Here is a 21,555-nt window from a genome sequence, read left to right on the forward strand (position 1 = left end):
AGATATTGGTACATTTCCTACCGTAAATATATCAAAAATGTATTATTAGTAGTAATGTGCATTGCTAGGACTTCATTTGGACAACTTTAAAGTCGATTTTCTCAAAATGTAAGCTTTTTTGTGCCATCATATTCCAGATTTTCAAATAGTTGTATCTTGGCCAAATATTGTTCTACACATCAATGGAAAATGTATTCAGCTTTCAGCTGTTAAATTCCAATTTCAAATAAATGATCCATATGACTTGTTTTGTGGTCCAGGTGTCACATATAGAGCTGCTGATTTTGTTGTTCCAAAACCTTAACATCAGAGACATGGGCAACCTCTGTTATATTTTGGTTATGGCATCACTGTATGCAATTTATGTTGTAAAATAACACAAATCTCTTCAAGTATGTAAGGGTTGTAGTTCTGATTGCACTTTAGTTTAGTTTAGTTTAGTTTAGTGTCCATTCTGTTTGTCACAGAGCGTAAATTTGTCTTTGACACTGGTGACAGTTACATTCACATAAATGTTTAAAATCATAACACACATTATATATATATATATATATATATATATATATATATATATATATATATATATATATATATATATATATATATATATATATATATATATATATATATACTATTTGGTCAGCATTTAATATTTAATATTCATATTGAACTCCAAACAGTAAAATTACTCAAATTTAAATTGTTTAAACTGGACATTATTTTAGAAAAAGACGAAGAAGAATAACTTTTGAAATGCAAATTAAATAATTAAATAGGAAGTTATGCCCTCTGCTGGTGATTTTTGTTATATTATAAGATCTTTACTAATTCTGTCACACACTTTATCTTATATAAAGAATGAATGCGAGCAAAAAGTTTCATAATTAGTTAATTGCGTTTCTAACACGGGTTTTCAAACTTTTTTATCAGCCGAACACCAAATTCGTACCCCCTGATTTAAAGTAAATTAATGGCCAATTTGCATGTTTACTTCAAAAACATTTGTTATTAAGATTTTTATTTTATTTTAATATTATTTCGCCTATTTGTTTTATTTATAATGATTTAATTACAATTTAATTAATTGTTTATCAACTTACGAACTCGTTTGGGAACTATTTAGCATTCTAGCTATTAAAACTATAACTGGTTAACACAAAAACAATATTAAATTTCCAGATCTTTATAATTAAGCCTAAGTTTTTTAATTTTTTAATTTATTTGTTTATAAAAAGACATATTTATTTATTCTGATCTATATGCATAAGTCCATGCACCTAATCCATGCAATAGCCAATGGCAACACACTTTACAGCTAAACGAATGACGGAAGTCGTCACAGCTCGCCAATAGAAAATATACTGACGATTAGGTATTTTGTTAGCTGTCTATGTTAAATGTACGGCACAGTCAATTAAACTGACTTGTAAAATGTGCTGATTTAGTGGGTATCAGTTATCACAGCAATCCGCTCATCCGCTCATCATGAGGGTCGCCGGAAATGACTTTTACTGGTTTAGAGCTAACACATCCGACCTGTGCATCATCATGGAGATGGATCGGCGGGTATTAGTGATATAACAGCACACTCGCTCCGCCGGAGACGTGGTTTTGCTGGGACTGGCCGTTGTGAGGGGGAACGCAATATAGGTACTGCTTTGTTAAACGTGTCTGACTTGCTCTTGATTTATTTGTATTCGTTTCGGGGGCCTTTAAAAGCCTGACATGCATGAGTAGCCTGTTCATTGACGTCATTATGCATAGCACTTACAAATAAATACAAAATAGTTTGGAATTTAATATGAATCATTTCTCAGGAATTATAAGCAGAAGGCGGTCTAGTAACGTGTTTAATTAGTGTGATGGTATTTTCGATTAAATCTGCACAGGTTCATGTAATTATTCCGCCCAAATTGTTTCAGCTGGTGATTTGAATAATAACTCACACTTCGTGTATGAAGTGAAATGATGTATGTGCTCGTGTAGACAGTTCACTGTTCATTCATGAATGTGCGTTTATTCCGAGTGTCGGACATGAACGTGTTATTACTACAGTAAAACAGCTGAATTGGGCTTCTGATAGGTTCCTGTATTTATCCACAGAATATTATTCTGAAAGAAACGTGTTTATAAAATAAAGTCACTCCAGTCGTAACGTAGCCTACGGAAGCTGCGCGTGACATTTGAAGGCAGGGAACCCTTTTAGAAAGTTTCTCTAAATGTATGTAAAATGCCACTACCATGTATATTGTTTGTATTATGGTAAATTATAGTGGCATATGGTGCCATACATTTTTTGTAGTATTACAGTCTAATGAATTAGACTTAGAGTGTCATGTATGATAGATAAATTCACTGCCATGTTTGGGACCACATGGATAACATTCTATGTAAATATCTGGTATGATTAGTAAGACCAAATAATTGAGACAGTAGTATTTTCATTTAACCATGTTTAATAAATTTTATGCATTCTGACTTAATCTATTACATTGGGATGTAACAATACCCTCATGTAACAATATACATTTGATGATACTGAACTCACGATATATATTATTGCGATAGTTACAGTTGATTAAATGCTAAATTTGGTATTACATTGGGGCTGGTAATCAAATGCGCAGGAAAATGGTGACACCAGAATAAAATAGTGACACCAGAATAAAATAGTGACACCAGAATAAAATATTCATAATTCTGACGCTGAAAATACGGATTTATTTTAGACAAATATGCTTGCACTAATTTTGTTACATCAGTTAATGACTACAGTTGATATATTTAAAATTACTGGTAAAAAAGGACATTTGGCATTATCATGACCCACAAATATCCCCCCATGGCATTATTATAAATAATGAAGTAGTTTAATCTAATGTATACTGACACTAAAAAAAAATTCCTCTCACAGTAATTTTTATTTTGGGTGAACTATACACCAATATATAATAGCTCACTATTCAAGACACAGATTTTTGTATTGTGATTTATTTTGTGACATGATATATTGTAACACCCCTGCTATTGCCTCATCTTATCCCATCAGTTCCTTGAAAGATGTTGTCCAATCTTCTGGCTGAGCAGAAAGGGACAGAGCAGGTGCCTGCGTCTGCGGCTGGTCCGTGCCATCGTGCTCCTCAGTCTTCGCTGCATCAGGAGCAGTTGGCCAAAGGATGCAGAGAGACCAGCAGGGAGGAGATGGAATCTGGTGACAGACTACAGCCCTCAGACTTTGAGAAAGGAATGAATGAAGTTCATCCGGGGAATGAAGGGGTTCTGAGACAGATGACTTTTGATTCGAAAACTAGTAACTTTGGAGTCAATCCTAGTGCGATATGCATACACACGTGTACTCACCAAGGTAATGTTGAATATATGTGGTAAACTCCACCATGTTCCCTCTAAGTTTTCTACAGAAAACCTCTTGGCTACCTGAGCAGAAACACTTTACATTTTATAGAATTTAAAAAATGGCACAAAGTCTCTTCTGCACATCAAGCCTGGATTTATTTGATAAAAATACAGTAAAAAGGGTAATAATGAATTATTCAAATTTCAGATATTTTTTAATTTGTGTGATTGCAAAGCTAAATTTTCAGCACTATTACTCCAGTCTTCAGTGTCACATGATCCTTCACAAGTCATTCTAATATTCTGATTTGTTGAAGAAACATTTCTTTATTTAATCAATGTTCAGAACACTTGCACTGCTTAATATTTCTGTGGAAACTGGTGCATTTTTTTTTCATTATTCATTGATGAAGTGTAATATTGTAAATGTATTTGCTGTCGCTTTTCAGAAATTTAACGAATTTAAATAAATGTATTAATTTCTTTATTTAAAAAAAAAAACTGAACCCCAGACTCTTGATTTGTAGTGCATAAAGAAAATACTTAGGTAATATGCCAGGATGATAGTTATTGAATGGCAGGATAATTAGAGGCCAAACATTGTTGTTTTAAGTAACATTTGTCAAGATTTATGTTATTTTTTGTTATAGTAATCCTGATATAACCATAGTTCACTTAGACCAGTGTTTTCCAATCCTGGTCCTGGATAACCCCCGACACTGCACATGTTTCATGTCTTTCTTATGTACAGTGCTGGAAGTTCTCCAGGATAATGATTGGGAAACACTAACTTGGACTAATAGAAAAAAACTTATAATAATAGCAGCATATAACAATAAGAATATAATTTAAAACAGAATAACCAAACAGGAAAAAAAAGTCTTCCATAGTTCCATAAGCCCATTCATTTAGCTTTTTTTAATAAAATTTCTAGCTCACTTAAGTTTTTATTTTATTTTATGTGAAAGACTTGGTTCCAAAGCAAATCATTACAATGTTTTGATATCTTCTATGAGTGAAGATATGGCATTTGCGAAACACTTTTTGATCAACATCTCTTTTGCAGATGGCAAGTTCAGGGATCCACGACCAGCTGGACCATCAGGAGAGCAGCTTGGAGTTCTGGAAAGATTTCTTGTGTCCCATCAAACTGAGATGAAACGTCTGCTGACTGATGCCTTTGGATCTCTGACCCAACGCCTTGAAGCAGTGGAGAGGAAGATGGACCAGCTATGTTCACAAAGCAGTACACATACTTGCAGTTTAGCTCAGCTGCACAGTAAAGTTGGCCAGCTGGGAAGAGACTTGTCCTTTTGCCATCCAAATACTTCGACTGTTTCATCATTTTGCAGTTTTGGTAAATGTTTGTTCATGTTTGCATAACAATATGCTAAAATGAATAATTATATAAATTGGCGATTCATTTTGTTTTCTTCAGACATAACCCAGGAAATGCTGGGATGAACTAAGTTTTCTTTCCTGTGTTGACATTTTCTGTTGTAAGTTGGGGTGAGACATATTAAAGGGCTTGCCCCATTTTAAATAGCCAATAGCCTTTAGTTTGTTACATCCTCCGCCCACGATTTGCTATTTCTAGTCATGGTTAGCTGGGGTTAGGTTCTTGTACTGGAGAACATTTTATTGGGCAAAAATTGGAAATGCCACTGAGTGCATCATTATTATTGTCTGTTTTTCTGGAATTTATGCTAAAAGATACAATTTTAGTACTCAGTAATATGCATGACCTCAAAGCCAAGCAAAGAAATGGATTACATCTTGATTTTTCTTAAATTGTGTTTGCAGGAAGAGATGCAGAAGTGCCAAAAGACAACAAAGGAATCATCTCAAATCTCTCCTCTTCTAGACCACAGTCTCTTTATAGATCACCTGAATCAAAAAAGGACCCTGTGTGTTCATGGGCAATGTCAACTCCTGCTTATAAGCCTGAGGACCTAAGCTGTCAGGGTCTAGGTAGGAATGGCTCCAGTTCATCATGTGGAAACCTAAAAACATGCTCTTCTGGACAAACCGACAATTGTTTGCAGGGTGACTACTCGCCCGTTTCAGATTTTGAAGACCTGGAAATGGAACTGGAAGCTGAAAAGGACAGAGTTGCCTTAAGCTTATTGGTCGATTCTGTGCTCAGCTGCTCAGATGACAATGACAGCCGAGGACTTCCTTGTAAACAGGAAGCCCTGTCCTCTGATAGTGTGGGGAATGATGCATCTGGTCAGAAGGGAGAAGACAAAAATCAGCGTTTACATGTTCCTGAACACCCCCGGGTGCCTTCTGTTCAGGTTTTCAAATCTTCAGCTTTGAGTGGCCCAAAGTCATACACAAATACAGATCCTCTTTTTTCGTTTTCAAAAGAAACTAATTCAAAACCCCTTGGGAAACCATTGACAAATTCCAGCAAAGACGGAAGTGAAAATAGTCAGCAGCAGTCCTTTAGTCAAATTACCTTCCCTTTCCCCACTAAGCCGCTTGGAGCACTACCCGATCCTGATAAAGCCAAGGGTTGTTCAGTTTTCTTTCAGTCTTCTAACAAGAAAGAAGACGAGATCTTGCACAAGATTGAAATGAATGGCGTTTTTCACTCTCCAACTACCTCATTGAGTAATAGTGCTTCAGTCTTGGATCACATCCCAACGTCAAGGGATGTAGGTGGACTGACAGGGACAAATGCTGGAGATTCTGTTGAGAGCACAAAAATAAGTAGTGAAGAACAAAGCACTGATTGTCAGTTATCATGTTCAAAGGATAGCCCCTTAAAACTCTCTTTTCAAGGGACATCAATCCTGCCATACTGTAAACTTGCTTTACCAAACCAATTGGTAAAAGGTATAGGTGACCAAAAATCACTAGGTTCACTTTTGACATTTCATCAAGCACACTCAAGTTCCCATCTCCTGGGCCCAAGAAATGGGTCATCCAAACCAATTTTAGACAGTGACACTAACAAACTATTGAATCAGCTCTCGAATACTGCTCACCGCTTGGTATCCAGCAGCTGTTCCTCAAACGACTTGGATAAATGGACTGGTTACAGCAGAACTGGATCCAAGCTCAAGCACTGTGGTGGAAAGAAACCTCACCTTCCTGGATTTCCCTCTCTTAAAGTCGGAGAAGCCCTTTCTTTGTCCTTTCTCAAGCAGGGAGGAGAGTCATCCAACCATTGGCAGCCGATTCTTGAGGACTCGATACTTGAGGTCTCGCCTTTGTTGAGTGGTACGCCAGCTTGTCCTTCAAATGTTTTACCGAACAACTTAGATAAAGACTCGGCGTGTTGTCCTAGCTTATCTCAACTTTTTCGGCCTACCACTCCACCTTTGTCTACTTTAAGCAAAGGGAGCTTCTCTGGGGCAGGTGTTAGTACTGTCCTGGCTTTATCTTCTCCAACATCCTTCAGACTGTGGTTTCGACACAGAAGGCTCAACTTTCCTCTTATGCAGTTGTCACGTCCTGGTATCCATACAGTTGTGAGTCGGATTTTGGGGCGTTGGAAGGGACAGCCTTTTCGACCTCTGGTTGACTTCACAGCCCCACCAGGCGCAGATAACGATCACCAGTAAGTTGACCTGTTAAAGTTAAAAGTTTCTTTCTTTCGCATGTTTTGATTGCAAGAAAAGTTTGATTAACATAATCAGAAATGAATGTCAGTTGACCTGCATGCTGCTTGCACTTACAATTCAACCCGTTTTGATCTACATTTTTTCGTTAATAGCTATACACGACGATCCAGTCAAGAAGCTACACCCAGCAGGAAAAGAGCTTCAGCACGGTGGGCATATCCCCCTGCATCTCTCGCCATTTAGCTGACCTAATCATTGACATTTTTTTTAATCAGTCTTTGCTTACCAGTTATGGTTCAGGTTGAAGGTGAAGTGCATCATTTCAGCACAACTAGCAACTCAAATAGCAAAAAAAAGCTTTCCAAACCTGTGGAAGTCTACAGTGGCCTGGCATCTTTTATGTTTTAGTCTTTAAATCTATGTTTCTTTCAAACTCATTTGAAGTTATCTGTGGTCTTCCTGTGTTTGGAATGCAACAGTGAACAGTTCCATGTACCTTGCAAGTGAGTAAAGTTGCGGCAGATTTACTTCTGGGTCATTCCATGTCATATCAATCAAATTTCGGTAACTTCCCAGGCTTAAATTTCTTATTTTGTTTTTTTCTGCACAAAGACAAACATTCAATAGTGAATAAAGTGTAAAGTGATTAAAGCATCAAAATAAAATTTCCGCCTGAGATTTGGAGCCAATTTACAAGGGTGTAAAGATGACTTTAGAAAGATGGCAGCAGCATCGTTTTATTTTTACACAGAAATTGGTTGGTCTATAAGTAAAAATCTGTTTACTTTAGCAATCTTTGTTTCATTATGCCAACGGTGACAGTTTAAAAATGTCAAAAAGCACTTCTTGTGTTTTTTGCCCCAAGATGGCATGCCTGAAACTCCAGTATTATTAGAGATATCTTAATATACTTTTAGATTCTTGTTTTTCTTTTGGCATCTTCATTTAAAAGGCCCTATAAGGTTAAATCCCTGAGATATGGACATCTTAATGGCTCTCCATGAGTAAATTATACACATTTTCAATGGTCAAAAACCAGATATGGGCCACTTTGCATACAGCTGATACTTTTCTGTCTTTGTACAGAAAATAATATTAACCTCTGGTTAATTTGACACGGAATGACCCTTCTACAAACGTTGATGCATTTTTGCTCCAGACTTGAATGACAAGCTTGTGCAGCTAGTTGTGTTTGAGCTATCCTGTTACTTTTCTAAGGCCCTGTTTACACTAGTGCGTTTTTGTTTTAACACTACAAGACAAGTGCGTGTCACACTTTCATGCACACTGGGCATGCGCGTACAAGTGTAAACAGTTGCTGCAGTATTATAAAATGCAGAGTTTAGCGTCACAATGGCTGCTAAAAAGGACAACAAAGTCAGCAAAGCATGCAGTTCCATCTCCATGTTATTGTTAATGGTCATTGAGGCTGTTATGTTACAGAGTTACAAAGCATTGTAAGCTGATCGTAGAACAATAGCCACCAATGGTCTCTACAATCGACTTAGGCTTACAATGCTTTTGTGAAACGTAGGCCTGGTCTTTTATTGTCGTGTTACAGTAGCGAATGAGGGGAGCCATGCCATACATTTTCAAAAATCTCCATTTAAGTCCATTTACACTGAAACGCAACCTCTGCGGTTTCAAACTAGAGGATTTTTCGAAAAGTCTCAATTTTTTAGCTAAAACACTGGCGTAGTATAGACGACAAGTGTAACCAAAAAGCAAAAGTAAGCAAAAATAGCACAAGTTATGCATTTTAAAACAAAAAGGCACTAGTGTAAACAGGGTTTAAAGGATTGAATGCACTAATCAGACACAATGTGAAAATATTTTAGAGACTTTCAATTTGTATTTCAAGTCAAGTCAACTTTATTTATATAGCGCTTTTACAATGACGATTGTTTCAAAGCAGCTTCACAGTGTTAAACAGGACAATATTGCAACAAAATTTGATTCGGCTGTACAGTTGTTCTGGAGAAAACTGACGTTATCAGCTCATTTGGGCAGGCCAGTGGTATAGCTGATACAGTTAATTTAGTAATTAATTTTTATTTGGATATTTAGTTGAACCTTAGATCATAATTTTAGTGTCCCCAACTGAGCAAGCCACGCCAAAGGCAACAGTGGCAAGGAACCAAAACTCCACCAGGGCATGATGGAGAAAAATAAACCTTGTGAGAAACCAGACTCAGTCGGGGTGCCAGTTGTCCTCTGGCCTAAACAAAAATAGGAATATTCGAAGGATCGGAGTCATAGCATCGGAAATAGGTTTATTTAGGATGATGTGTTGAGTAAACCATTATTAAATATGAATATTTGAAATATCGGAGTCATCATCTTCAAGATGTGACAAAATCTATCATAAATCACAGTCAATTAGAAGACCATTTGGTTGGGCTCAGCAAAAGTGCATTGCTGTCATACACTCCCAACGAAATAGACAACTACATAAATTAATAATGAAATAAAATTATTTTTTTTTAATTAATTTTTTTAGTTGAGCTGGAATGTTCTTGTTTCCTTTTATGTTAAGTTATTTTTGAGTTCTGGGGTAAATGATTAGCTCTTTTATTGTGGCAGTTAAGGCACGCAAAATGATATTTAAACTCGAAATAAACCATTTTATACCATGCAGAACAGCCAAGTTGTCAGTTGCAATGTCACAGTATTAGAAATGATTGCAAAAATAGTATCCTCTGTCTCGTCTAGTCAGGTGTATCACGGTCATGGCTGGTTAGGACAAAAACTCTGGAAAAGATTACATGGAAAAGATGGCTTTTATAGTGTGGCAATGTTTTGTCACATCTGGTTAGGACACAGCAGCTGCATAGCAACGCCCTGGCAACCAACCAGAACACCTACCATCATGACAGCATTTGCGTTTTCTTCTGAAAATGTGAATTTTTCTAATTGGTTTTAGTGCTTCTAGTGGTGCAGAAATGACTCACTTCACCTATTGTGTCTATAAAGCAATCTGCATAGTAAAAAATAATTTTATCAATAAAATAATCATTCATTCTGTTATCATATTTGACGCATGAAGCCAGACCAGTTTTACAAACCACATATATGCTGATCATTTAATCATACAGATGTTAAATGATGTTAGATTAGCAATCACCTGATATTCTCTGAAATGCTTGCTTCATTTACTGTGTAGGAAGGCCATCTCATCCTTATCAATGTGTCATCTGTCAAAAATTCGTCTTACACCAGAAAGGAGTCTGGATCACCCCTCACGGCACAACATTAGCCCAAAGTCGGTGCGATTGGATGGATCCCCTACTGAATCTGTGCCTAGTTTTGCAATTGTCAGTGCAAATGTCAAATACCCTGGTTTACATAGTCGGGGAGCATTCAGAGAAATGAAACAGGTATTATATATCCTCTTTTCTAGATTTTGAGCAAATTATTTTGAAAATAGAAAAACTGCAAGTTGGCAAATACACTCACTGGCCACTTTATTAGGTACACCTTGCTAGTACCAGGTTTGACCCCATTTAGCTTTCAGAACGGCATTAATTCTTTGCGGTGTAGATTCAACAAGGTACTAGAAATATTCTTCAGACATTTTGGACCATATTGATATTATTGCATATCGCAGTTGTTGCTGATTTGTCAGCTGCACATCCATGGTGTAAAAATAGCTTTCTTCCCAATTCTGATGCTTAGTTTGAACTTCTATCTACAGGCCTAAATGCATTGAATTGCTGCCATTTTGATTGGCTGATTAGATATCTATGTTAACGGGCAGTTGAACAGGTGTACCGAATAGGCAAGGCCTAATAAAGTGGCTGGTGAGAGTATTTTTGGATACAGACATTGCTGAACTGAAGAATTGAAGTTTTGTTTCCTCAAGGCTTGAACTTCCTCTTTCTTGTAGGTGGGACTCTACGATACTAATTCTGAAGCTCAAGCAGGTCAACGTTCCAAAAGGGTCTCTCAAATTCGTATTCGTAAGACACTTCCAAAACCAGATAACAACCTTACTCCTATGGGACTCCCTAAGCCAAAGAGGTGAGCGTTCAACTCATTTAGTCTTTATAGTATGATAATGTGGAATCTTTTTAGAGCTGGTATGTAAATCACACACTTGTAAGTAAAGGGGGCTGTCAGTCCCAAAAACTTGAAAGTGTGAATGTAGCTTTAATAGCCAAATTAAAAGTGCTTTTAATATAAGTGTGTAATACATAGTAGTGCTGTAGTCAGGACCACCTAAACCGAGACCAAGTCAAGACTAAAACCAGAGTGTGTTGAGGTAAAGACAAAACCCAAATTTTGAGGGGCTGAGACCAACCCTGCGTCCCAATTTGCGTACTATCCATAGTAAATAGTATTCGAAAATAGAATTAATATCTTCCAAATCGTAGTATGTTGAAAAGAGTATTTCAAAGATACCCGGATCGTTTACTATTTCCGGTCCGAATTCGAAATATGGATCGATGGGCACTCTAACGGCTGATATTGCCCACAACCCATTTCGAGTTGGACGAGGATTCAATTAGAACAACAAACGCGGATAAAAAACATTAAAAACTACAAACATGGCGGACGTGCGAGTCCGACGGTTAAGTAGGGAGGTTTAGATAAAGGGGTTTGAATGACCAACTATCAATATTTAACCTGACAAAAATATATTTATTCAGTGTTGTCCACATTATATTTCACATGCAGCAGCGAACTTTTGCAGACACGTTTGGCCTTTAATTTTTAAATGCATCATTATATTTAAACTGCAAACACATGAGGAGAGTCTCTGCATTAAATGATGCAAATGGCAGATCAACGAGCGGCTACATTTCTCTCCGATATGGTAGGAGATTAATCTGAATGTGGAGGATTTTGAACTGTGACGAATATGACGATGATTGACAGGGCAGATAAACGGTGACGGGATGCACGGAACTAAGCGACAGAGTCTGTTAAAGATGGCTAAGTAGCATGTCCCGAAGCTTGCATACTTTTCTGCTACACACTCAAAAGTATATACTTTTTCTTCACAAAAAGAGTACATACTTTTAGGACGTAGTATAAGTAGGTGAATTGGGACGCAGCACAAGACCAGTGTGTGTTGAGACCAAGGCTGTATCCAAAACTTCCTCTTTACCCTCATTCACTATTTCCTACATTAGTCTACTAATGTAGTTCACTTGAGGGAGTAAATGAAAATGAGCAAACAAATTCAGACACCGTGCACTGGAAGGGCTGCTGCTTTTGGATAGTTTGTGCTTGTTGTTTAACAATTATTTGAAACTTAGCAAACTGGCAAATCCAGTAGTAAGATGAAAAGACTTTAACTCTGTCATGGAAACTATTTATAATTCTTAATTAAAAAATTATAAACATTAATGGGTAATCTCTAGCCGTTGTGTTTAGCGTACATTGGTTGTACACTCGTTATTGCTGTGCATTGTGGGTTTTAATGAGTGCACTTGAAATTGTAAACTATGGTTTCTGACACGGCTACAAATGATCGTCCCCTCAAAGGCCCCATTTACACTGCATGGTTCAAGTGACCCAATTCTCTCATGTGGCACAGATCAGATATGACGTGAATGTGTAAGCAGGGAGAAAAAAATGCATGAATTCTGATATCCTCAGATCGGATTCAGGCCTCACTCATATGTGATGATAAATCCTATATGATTCGGATCCATGCATTTGCGTCAAATCGGGTGTTCCCCAGTAAATGCAAGTTGTACGTCATTGAAAATGGGACGAAGGCGAAGGATGTCTACTCAGGTGGACATGAACTGCGATCACATGACACAAATGGTGCGATGGAAGCCCAGGCTGCAACAAGGGCTCTTCCTTTTTTCTCTACCTTACGAGATCAATGTTTTGCTGACCTTTAAAGGTGGGGTAAGTGCTTTCTGGTAACCGTTGTTGATATTAAGAATCACCAAAACAAACACGCCCCTACCCTCAAAAGGGTCTTGCCCCTATTTTAATAGCTCGGCCCCACACATATGTAATCCAGGCAACGAAGTCTACAGCAGAATCTGTTACTAATCCAAGTCTAATATTCAATGAAAAAGTCACCCCATCCATCACAAAAACAGAAACCGTTCTCATGAACAACTCGATAGTATACGAGCACAAGTCCAAATAACGAACATATTACAATTATGACCAGATTAGTGTTATAGCGATCATGAAAACACAAACCTTTCTCATGACAACTCTATAGTACATGAGCACGAGTCCAAATAACGACATTACAATTATGACCGGATTAGGGTTATATAGATCATGAAAAGAGGAAACAAAACGTATGTTAGGAGGAGTATCGTATCTTACTTGTGGGACGGTTGGTTTTGTTACCAAAGCTTCAGTACGTAATGGCACTTGTGTCCATCTGCCACGACTAGACTGCAAATTCTCTAAAGAACGCAGAAGGCGAGCAGAAATGAGATCTAACGTTACAGCTCTGCTAGTAGTATGTCAGTGACGCTCGTCAGGTAAATGATTTAAACGCACAAAACACACATTTTTATCAAATTATACGTCATTACTAGCGGTTCACTTCCGTGATTTAGTACGATTGCGTTCACATCAACAGCGAACATCAACATGAAACGAACCCCAGACCACCCCTTTAAGCGGGCTCGGGTACGGTTCCGGTTCCCGAGTTTGGAAGACCGTGTTCACATCATCCAAACGAACCGAACTCTGACGTCAATCGAACCCGGGTGCGCATCAATAGTGCATTTTGCGTCATTTCCATACGGTGTGGAAATGAACAGGTTTTTATCATCGCTGAAGTGAGTGACAATACAATCGCAAATGAACAAACAAGCGAACATGACACACGAGCATAGTCAAGCAGCATATATTAGTTCACGGGTAATGTCCGTCGTGTGTTTTGAATAATGACTTGCACTGAGCGTGCTCTCTTCTCAACATCATTATTAGACACGCCCCCTTACCTGCTGATTGGCTACAAGTTTGTAGTGTACCCGTGCTCATGGCGATCCATTATGGTTCTCTATCATATTAATCCCGATGTAATCACAGTTAATAAAACCCGATGCTTCAGAACGTCTTGGACTGTTTCGCCCGTGTATAGTGTAAATGCAAATATCAGATACAGGTCACTTTTAAAAGATGTAAGCGAGTCGTCAAAAATCTGATCAAGTCACTGAATCGTGATTGTGCATCAAGACCAGCAGTGTAAATGTGGCCAAATATTGCACAATTTAAGGGTAAAGGGGGTGATTTCAGACACAGCCCAAGACAAGACCAACACTTTGAAGGGTTGAGACCAAGAAAGGGCAAATCCGAGTCCATACCAAGACCAGGCCTGAACTCATCACACAAATTAATCTAAAATATCTGCATCTGCTGCCTGAGAAAATGTACTCGGTCCTGCATTTAATAATCATACACTGTTTGTTAATAGGCCAGATGAGAACTGGCACCCCGACTGAGTCTGGTTTCTCACAAGGTTTATTTTTTTCCATCATGCCGTGGTTGAGTTTTGGTTCCTTGCCACTGTCGCCTTTGGCTTGGCTTGCTCAGTTGGGGACACTAAAATTATGATCCAAGTTTCAACTAAATATCCAAATTAAATAATTACTAAATTAACTGTATCAGCTATACCACTGGCCTGCCCACATTGCCACTATATGATAAATTGAAATGAGCTGATAATGTCCGTTTTCTCCAAAATGACTGTGTTTTACACTGTGAAGCTGCTTTGAAACAATCGTCATTGTAAAAGCGCTATATAAATAAAGTTGACTTGACATTTGTACTCAAGTCAAGTCACTAATTTGTAAGGGATTTAATTTGATGCAATTCTAATTGTATTTATTTATTAAAGATAATAAATAAATAAATACAATTAGACATTGAATCCAGTGAAATGCCTTACAACTTAGTCTGAGCCCGAGACAAGACAGAGTACAAATGTGGTTGAGGCCAAGACTTAAAGGGCTAGTTCACCCAAAAATGAAATTGATGTCATTAATGACTCACCCTAATGTCGTTCCACACCCGTAAGACCTCCGTTCATCCTCGGAACACAGTTTAAGATATTTTCTATTTTAGTCCCAGAGAATATGCAGTCTATGCACACTATACTGTCCATGTCCAGAAAGGGAATAAAAACATCATGATTCGGATCACCAATGTCACGTGATTTTAGCAGTTTGACACGCGATCCAAACTGCTGAAATCACGTGACATTGGCAATCCGAATCATTGATCGATTCACTGATTCATGGCCATTTGAATCTTTCTTCTCTTCCATGTTTCTCAAATAATGCTAAATAAAGTCGTAGTTTTTGTTATTTTTTGACCAAAATGTATTTTCGACGCTTCAAGAGATTGATGTCTGATGTCACATGTGGACTTTGATGTTTTTATTCTCTTTCTGGACATGGACAGTATAGTGTGCATAGACTGCATATGCTCTGGGACTAAATATAAAATATCTTAAACTGTGTTCCGATGATGAACGGAGGTCTTACGGGTGTGGAACGACATTAGGGTGAGTCATTAATGAAAGAAATTTCATTTTTGGGTGAACTAACCCTTTAAAACCTAAGTACTACAACACTAATTCATAGAATTAGTAAAAAAAAAAGGAATTTTTATTTTTATTTTTTAAATCTTAAATACATTTCAATGTTCAGCTCTTATTGATGCGTTTGTGTCCCATAAGACTGAAGAAAAAGGAATTCAGTTTGGAGGAGATTTATACCAATAAGAATTACAAGTCTCCAACACCTAACAGGTTTGTTCTTGCAATTCTTGTGTTTGTTTATTTAGTCATTCAATTTTACTTGTGTGAATCATTCCTGATTGTTATTTTCATTTACACAGAAGTCTGGAGACGATATTTGAAGAACCGAAAGAGAAAAATGGCTCTCTGATCTGCATTGGTCATCAGAAACGAAAGCGAGTCCTAGACTTCCCAGATTTCACACTGCCTCGGAAGCGCAAGGCTAAAACTAGCCTGGGTCCGCTGCGTGCGAAGGGGCCGCGAGGAAGGGCTCGTAGGGGTAGGCAGGATGACGCTGATCTTGACGTAATGCTAATCGAGAGACTCACAGAACTGGAAGACTACTTTTCTCGCCAAGGCCTTGAGGTTTAAGTTGAGATTTTCACAAATCTATTCCCAAGAAATTACCAAAAAAAATTGGTTTTAATATTATTGCCAGGGCATGGAAAGAATTGGAGCTTCACACATATTGTTGTGCACGGAACAGTTAGCAATAGATGGATATGAACATCTCGTAGCATTTACTGTTGAGACTTCAAAGGTATGAAGCGCACTGACCCAAAAGGTATTTGAGTAGTGTGTGTGTGTGTGCGTGTGTAAATAGTACAAGCACATTATAGTAAACCTTCACTTGAGCACTTTCCGTTTCCTCACAATGTGACTGCTGCAACTTAGTTGTGTTTCTCTTGCGTTTTCGACATGTTGCTAAACAGCGTTATTTAATGGCAAAAAGAAATTGTGTCGGATTAACAATCCTTTGGTTTATGCCCTTCATGGTCTCCGAAAAACAATGTGCTCACCCACCTAGACTACTCATGATCCATGAAATCAGCAGCTTAGATTTGATTGCATTACTTTTTTCCTCCCATTTGGATCGCTTTCTCTGTCTAGATGAAATTCAGAAGGGTTTGCTGCCAAAAAAACAAGACTACAAACTATTTACCAGGTGCAGTGATTGATAACTATATTCTTGTGAGATGTTTTAATGTATTTCACCATAGAAATGTTCAACTTTGTTTCTGCATTTGTTGTTCTTGCTGGGCTGTCATGAATAAGCCATGGCTTTCCCTCAGCCTTCTCACCTTTAGCTGCTAGACCGTTTCATGAAAATGTTCCGCCTTTACTTCAGCTGTTTGACCTTGGTTTGATATGACTCTGAGATTTTTTATTTGATTTTTTTTGTCATTTACTCACCCTTCACGTTATTCAAAACCTGTTTGACTGACTATCTTTGGAATTGTTTTGTGGCTGTATAAGTTAATGGAGTCCAATGTCTTTTTGAACCCCACTGACTTGTATTGACAAAGTTGCAGCATTCTTCAATTCTTACAGGTTTGGAACATCATGAGAAAGAGGAAATGTCCGAATCAACTTTTTTTTTGAGGGAACATTTGAGTTCCTTTTTTAATTTATCCCATGTTATATATCCAAGAGAACATGCTGTCACCTCAAAACACGGTAGATAAGCTTTTGGCTTGTGGGAGAAAAAAAAAAAATATATATTGCTCTGTTAACTGTGAAAAATGCTTTTATTCATCACAAACTTTTGGAATAGACCTATCCGAAACAGATCCAAGTTGTGATATGTAATACCTATTTGTCGTGACTATATGCTTCTTATTTGCAGGCTTAATATATCTGATTGTGAAGCATTTGGTGAAACTTGTATTTCACTTTTCTGCCCTGACATTTACTGGATATTATATGCAGCTAATAATGTGGTGATCTGGCCAGATTGGACCGATTTTTAGTTTTAGGTTTATCATTCCATCGTGCGATTTTATACTGCCACAAGTTTTCTTTCTTTTTTTTGAGGATAAAAGCAAAGCAACATGCTTTTTTGTGGTGTGTTGTAATATTTTTAGTTTATTCTTTTTTTTATGGAAAGCTTTTACAATCAATTGTAATGTAGCTTTGGGCCTTATCTGCACTTCACCCCCAAAGAATCTGCTGCACCTTTGCCTGACATGCATCTCTGTGCCAGTTTGTGATAGAAATGTGGTTACAATTCAACCTATAGAAATCTTATCTCCTTTGACATTTTAATATTGTACTTACAGGCCCAATTAAAAATAATAAGGCTGTGTGTTTTTGCTCAATTATGCAGTGCAACTGGCTGTTTTCGTTTTTTTTTTTTCAAGATGGACTTTGTTTTTTTTTTTATTGATATTTTATTTCCTTGCCACACTTCCTGTTACCGATACTGTTACTGTTGTGCTTCTTTGAGCCCACCAACAGACCAACACTAAGTATTGCTTGAGTGCTGTCAATCAGTGTGATTTTTAATATATATTTTATGAATAAAATAGTGTTAAGTAAGACTCTCTTAATTATCTTTTTTTTATTATGGTGGAAAAATCACAAAATGTAATTTCAACTTTTTATCAAACAAAATAATACATTTGATACCTTCTTATATTCTTTTTCTGGTCCTCCATGGCATGCTGATGTGTCTCAACAAAGAAGGTATTTTTGGATAAAAAAAATTAAAAAGCATATTTTTCATTTCTTAATTTGAAGTGATAGTTCACCCAAAAATGAACATTTGCCCATGAGTTACTTACCCTCAAGCCATTCTTATTTCAGATAAATACAATTGGAGTTAGTGCCTTGCGAAAGTGTTCGGCCCCCTTGAACTTTGCAACCTTTTGCCACATTTCAGGCTTCAAACAAAATTATATGAAACTGTAATTTTTTGTAAAGAATCAACAACAAGTGGGACACAATCATGAAGTGGAATGAAATGTATTGGATATTTCAAACTTTTTGAACAAATCAAAAACTGAAAAATTGGGTGTGCAAAATTATTTGGCTCCCTTAAATTAATACTTTGTAGCGCCACCTTTTGCTGCGATTACAGCTGTAAGTCTCTTGGGGTATGTCTCTATCAGTTTTGCACATCAAGATTTTTGCCCATTCCTCCTTGCAGAACAGCTCGAGCTCAGTGAGGTTGGATGGAGAGCGTTTGTGAACAGCAGTTTTCAGTTCTTTCCACAGATTCTCGATTGGATTCAGGTCTGGACTTTGACTTGGCCATTCTAACACCTGGATATGTTTATTTTTGAACCATTCCATTGTAGATTTTGCTTTATGTTTTGGATCATTGTCTTGTTGGAAGACAAATATCCGTCCCAGTCTCAGGTCTTTTACAGACTCCATCAGGTTTTCTTCCAGAATGGTCCTGTATTTGACTCCATCCATCTTCCCATCAATTTTAACCATCTTCCCTGTCCCTGCTGAAGCAGGCCCAAACCATGACGCTGCCACCACCATGTTTGACAGTGGGGATGGTGTGTTCAGGGTGATGAGCTGTGTTGCTTTTACGCCAAACATAACGTTTTGCATTGTTGCTAAAAAGTTCAATTTTGGTTTCATCTGACCAGAGCACCTTCTTCCACATGTTTGGTGTGTCTCCCAGGTGGCTTGTGGCAAACTTTAAACATCACTTTTTATAGATATCTTTAAGAAATGGCTTTCTTCTTGCCACTCTTCCATAAAGGCCAGATTTGTGCAGTATACGACTGATTGTTGTCCTATGGACAGAGTCTCCCACCTCAGCTGTAGATCTCTGCAGTTCATCCAGAGTGATCATGGGCCTCTTGGCTGCATCTCTGATCAGTCTTCTCCTTGTATGAGCTGAAAGTTTAGAGGGACGGCCAGGTCTTGGTAGATTTGCAGTGGTCTGATACTCCTTCCATTTCAATATTATCACTTGCACAGTGCTCCTTGGGATGTTTAAAGCTTGGGAAATCTTTTTGTATCCAAATCCGGCTTTAAACTTCTCCACAACAGTATCTCGGACCTGCCTGGTGTGTTCCTGGTTCTTCATGATGCTCTCTGCGCTTTAAACGGACCTCTGAGACTATCACAGTGCAGGTGCATTTATACGGAGACTTGATTACACACAGGTGGATTCTATTTATCATCATTAGTCATTTAGGTCACCATTGGATCATTCAGAGATCCTCACTGAACTTCTGGAGAGAGTTTGCTGCACTGAAAGTAAAGGGGCCGAATAATTTTGCACGCCCAATTTTTCAGTTTTTGATTTGTTAAAAAAGTTTGAAATATCCAACAAATTTCGTTCCACTTCATGACTGTGTCCCACTTGTTGTTGATTCTTCACAAAAAAAAAATAGTTTTATATCTTTATGTTTGAAGCCTGAAATATGGCAAAAGGTTGCAAAGTTCAAGGGGGCCAAATATTTTTGCAAGGCACTGTATATTAAAAATGTCCTGGTTCTAATAAGCTTTGGGCTTCAAAACAGAAACAACCATTCACTGCCATTACAAAACGTGGAAGAGCCAGGGTAACGTATATAATATACCGTAACTCTGATTTGAGAGACAAATATCTCATACACCTGGATGGCTTGAGCGTGAGTAAAAAAAGGGCTAACTTTCACTTCTGGTTGAACTATCCCTTTAAGGTCTGTGCTTTTTTGTTGTCGTTTCCTCACAATTAAAAAAAATACAGTCTACTACTCTATGGTAAACAATACGTAGTAGCCTACAATCTGTCACGGGCTGTGGTAACGAACCCTCTATTCCTGTAGATGTCGTCAGTGAGTCACATAAAGGACGAGAGCACAGTAGGAATTGTTATTGCATACAAACATCATGGCCAAAGCCACTTTAAGGCAAGCAGCCAAGGTTAGCAAAAAAAGCGTACCACCTGCTAACGCTGTGCTACGCAGTGAAGAAAACCAGTTGCCGTTTTTTCGAGTGGATGTTTACGGAGGAGAGGCTTCACTACGCAGAATGAACTGCTTTTCTGGGAAAAATGCGTATCATTTAATGAATCGGCTAATCTTCAACATGTTTGCTCTGAAACGTTCGTTTTGGATGGATTTTTTTTTATAGTTTAGGCTGAAAAAAATGCAGGTTTTTAAGAGAAATCAGTGACAATTGCACGACAGGTAGGATTCAGTTTACGGCACTTCTCATTCATTTCTATGGTATCCGCAAACAGTGATTGACTGTCGCACAACGTCAAGAATGTAATTCGATTGGTTATCAAGGCACACGTGATACAAGTTGGCCGTTACGCATTCTCCAATGGTAGAGCCACGGACCATCGTATCTCCCAAAATTAAGACCATCTCTGTCATGGCAGCGCTCGTACGGAGAGTGTTTGTCGCCCACCTGATAGGAGCAAGAAAGAGCAGGTAAGTGTGCAGTGCTATTTTTTTGTGAAAGAATTTAAACTACACCAGACCTTATTCGGTAAATACAGACACATGCTGGCTTCATCATTATCCCGTAAAGTCGCTGATAGGCGAACTCGCCGAGACTGTTGAAAGTGATGGATCCTGAGACCCAGTTGATCTCAGAGCCAAGTTACAGAGAGGTTTTGTTAAGTTAAGTAAGGCAGCTATCCTTAACTTTTCAGCAGGGACATGTTCATTCTTGCCTTAGAAGAACAGGTTTAATAATTTGGCCCATTTACTATAACAATACAATATCTGCTGACTGTTATGTCTATATTAGCTGGACGCATCTTTATTAATTTTATGTTTTACCGTTACTGCCAATTTCTATACGCCGACATTCTTCCCCAGTTCCTCTAATTGCACGTAAGTTATGTGTTCTCGAGTGTTTCCTACCAATGGTGTAAACTCTTGTGTGCAGTTTTCTTCAGAACGGTGGCTTTGGTCTCAGATGGGGTCATCAGAGGTTATTCTCCAAAGGTCAGTCTCACACCACTCATTCAACACCTCTTGATGACAAACGCACCTGCTATGTCTTTATTATGACTGGAAACTTGCAAGAGTAAATAGGTTACCAACCAAAATATTACAATTTTAATTCATTCCATTCCCTGTTTCCACAATCAGATCATAATTTGCCTTAGCAAGGTGACATTGAAATACGCAAAATTAATAAATCTAACATGCT

General features: G+C 37.8%; 2 protein-coding genes across 2 annotated transcripts in view; both read left to right on the forward strand.

Annotated features, from left to right (window-relative positions):
• Positions 1-1,309: 1,309 nt before the first annotated feature.
• wu:fi75a02 (uncharacterized) lies at positions 1,310-17,981 on the forward strand. Its single transcript, XM_067437833.1, has 9 exons — positions 1,310-1,650; positions 3,050-3,364; positions 4,421-4,711; positions 5,158-6,922; positions 7,079-7,135; positions 10,090-10,303; positions 10,813-10,946; positions 15,598-15,669; positions 15,759-17,981. Exons 2-9 carry the CDS (start codon positions 3,061-3,063, stop codon positions 16,027-16,029), a joined length of 3,108 nt encoding a protein of 1,035 aa, XP_067293934.1. The 5' UTR covers positions 1,310-1,650; positions 3,050-3,060; the 3' UTR covers positions 16,030-17,981.
• Positions 17,982-20,358: 2,377 nt separating this feature from the next.
• Positions 20,359-21,555, forward strand: part of pisd (phosphatidylserine decarboxylase) — a 53,048-nt gene continuing 51,851 nt past the window's right edge. Inside the window, exons 1-2 of the mRNA XM_067437835.1 lie at positions 20,359-20,825; positions 21,289-21,347. Coding sequence (XP_067293936.1) covers positions 20,716-20,825; positions 21,289-21,347 — 169 coding nt within the window. The 5' untranslated portion in view covers positions 20,359-20,715. The remainder of the gene's footprint in view (positions 20,826-21,288; positions 21,348-21,555) is intronic.

Source organism: Pseudorasbora parva, chromosome 3, assembly GCF_024679245.1.
Source record: "Pseudorasbora parva isolate DD20220531a chromosome 3, ASM2467924v1, whole genome shotgun sequence".
In the NCBI taxonomy this organism is placed as follows: domain Eukaryota; kingdom Metazoa; phylum Chordata; class Actinopteri; order Cypriniformes; family Gobionidae; genus Pseudorasbora; species Pseudorasbora parva.

What these genes read in the sequence shown, in the direction of transcription:
- wu:fi75a02 (XM_067437833.1), top strand. Translation starts at nt 3,061, where the DNA reads ATGTTGTCCAATCTTCTGGCTGAGCAGAAAGGGACAGAGCAGGTGCCT. An exon ending in TTCATCATTTTGCAGTTTTG is followed by an intron (nt 4,712 to 5,157) that starts GTAAATGTTTGT and finishes TTGTGTTTGCAG; the next exon opens with GAAGAGATGCAGAAGTGCCA. An exon ending in AAGTCTCCAACACCTAACAG is followed by an intron (nt 15,670 to 15,758) that starts GTTTGTTCTTGC and finishes TCATTTACACAG; the next exon opens with AAGTCTGGAGACGATATTTG.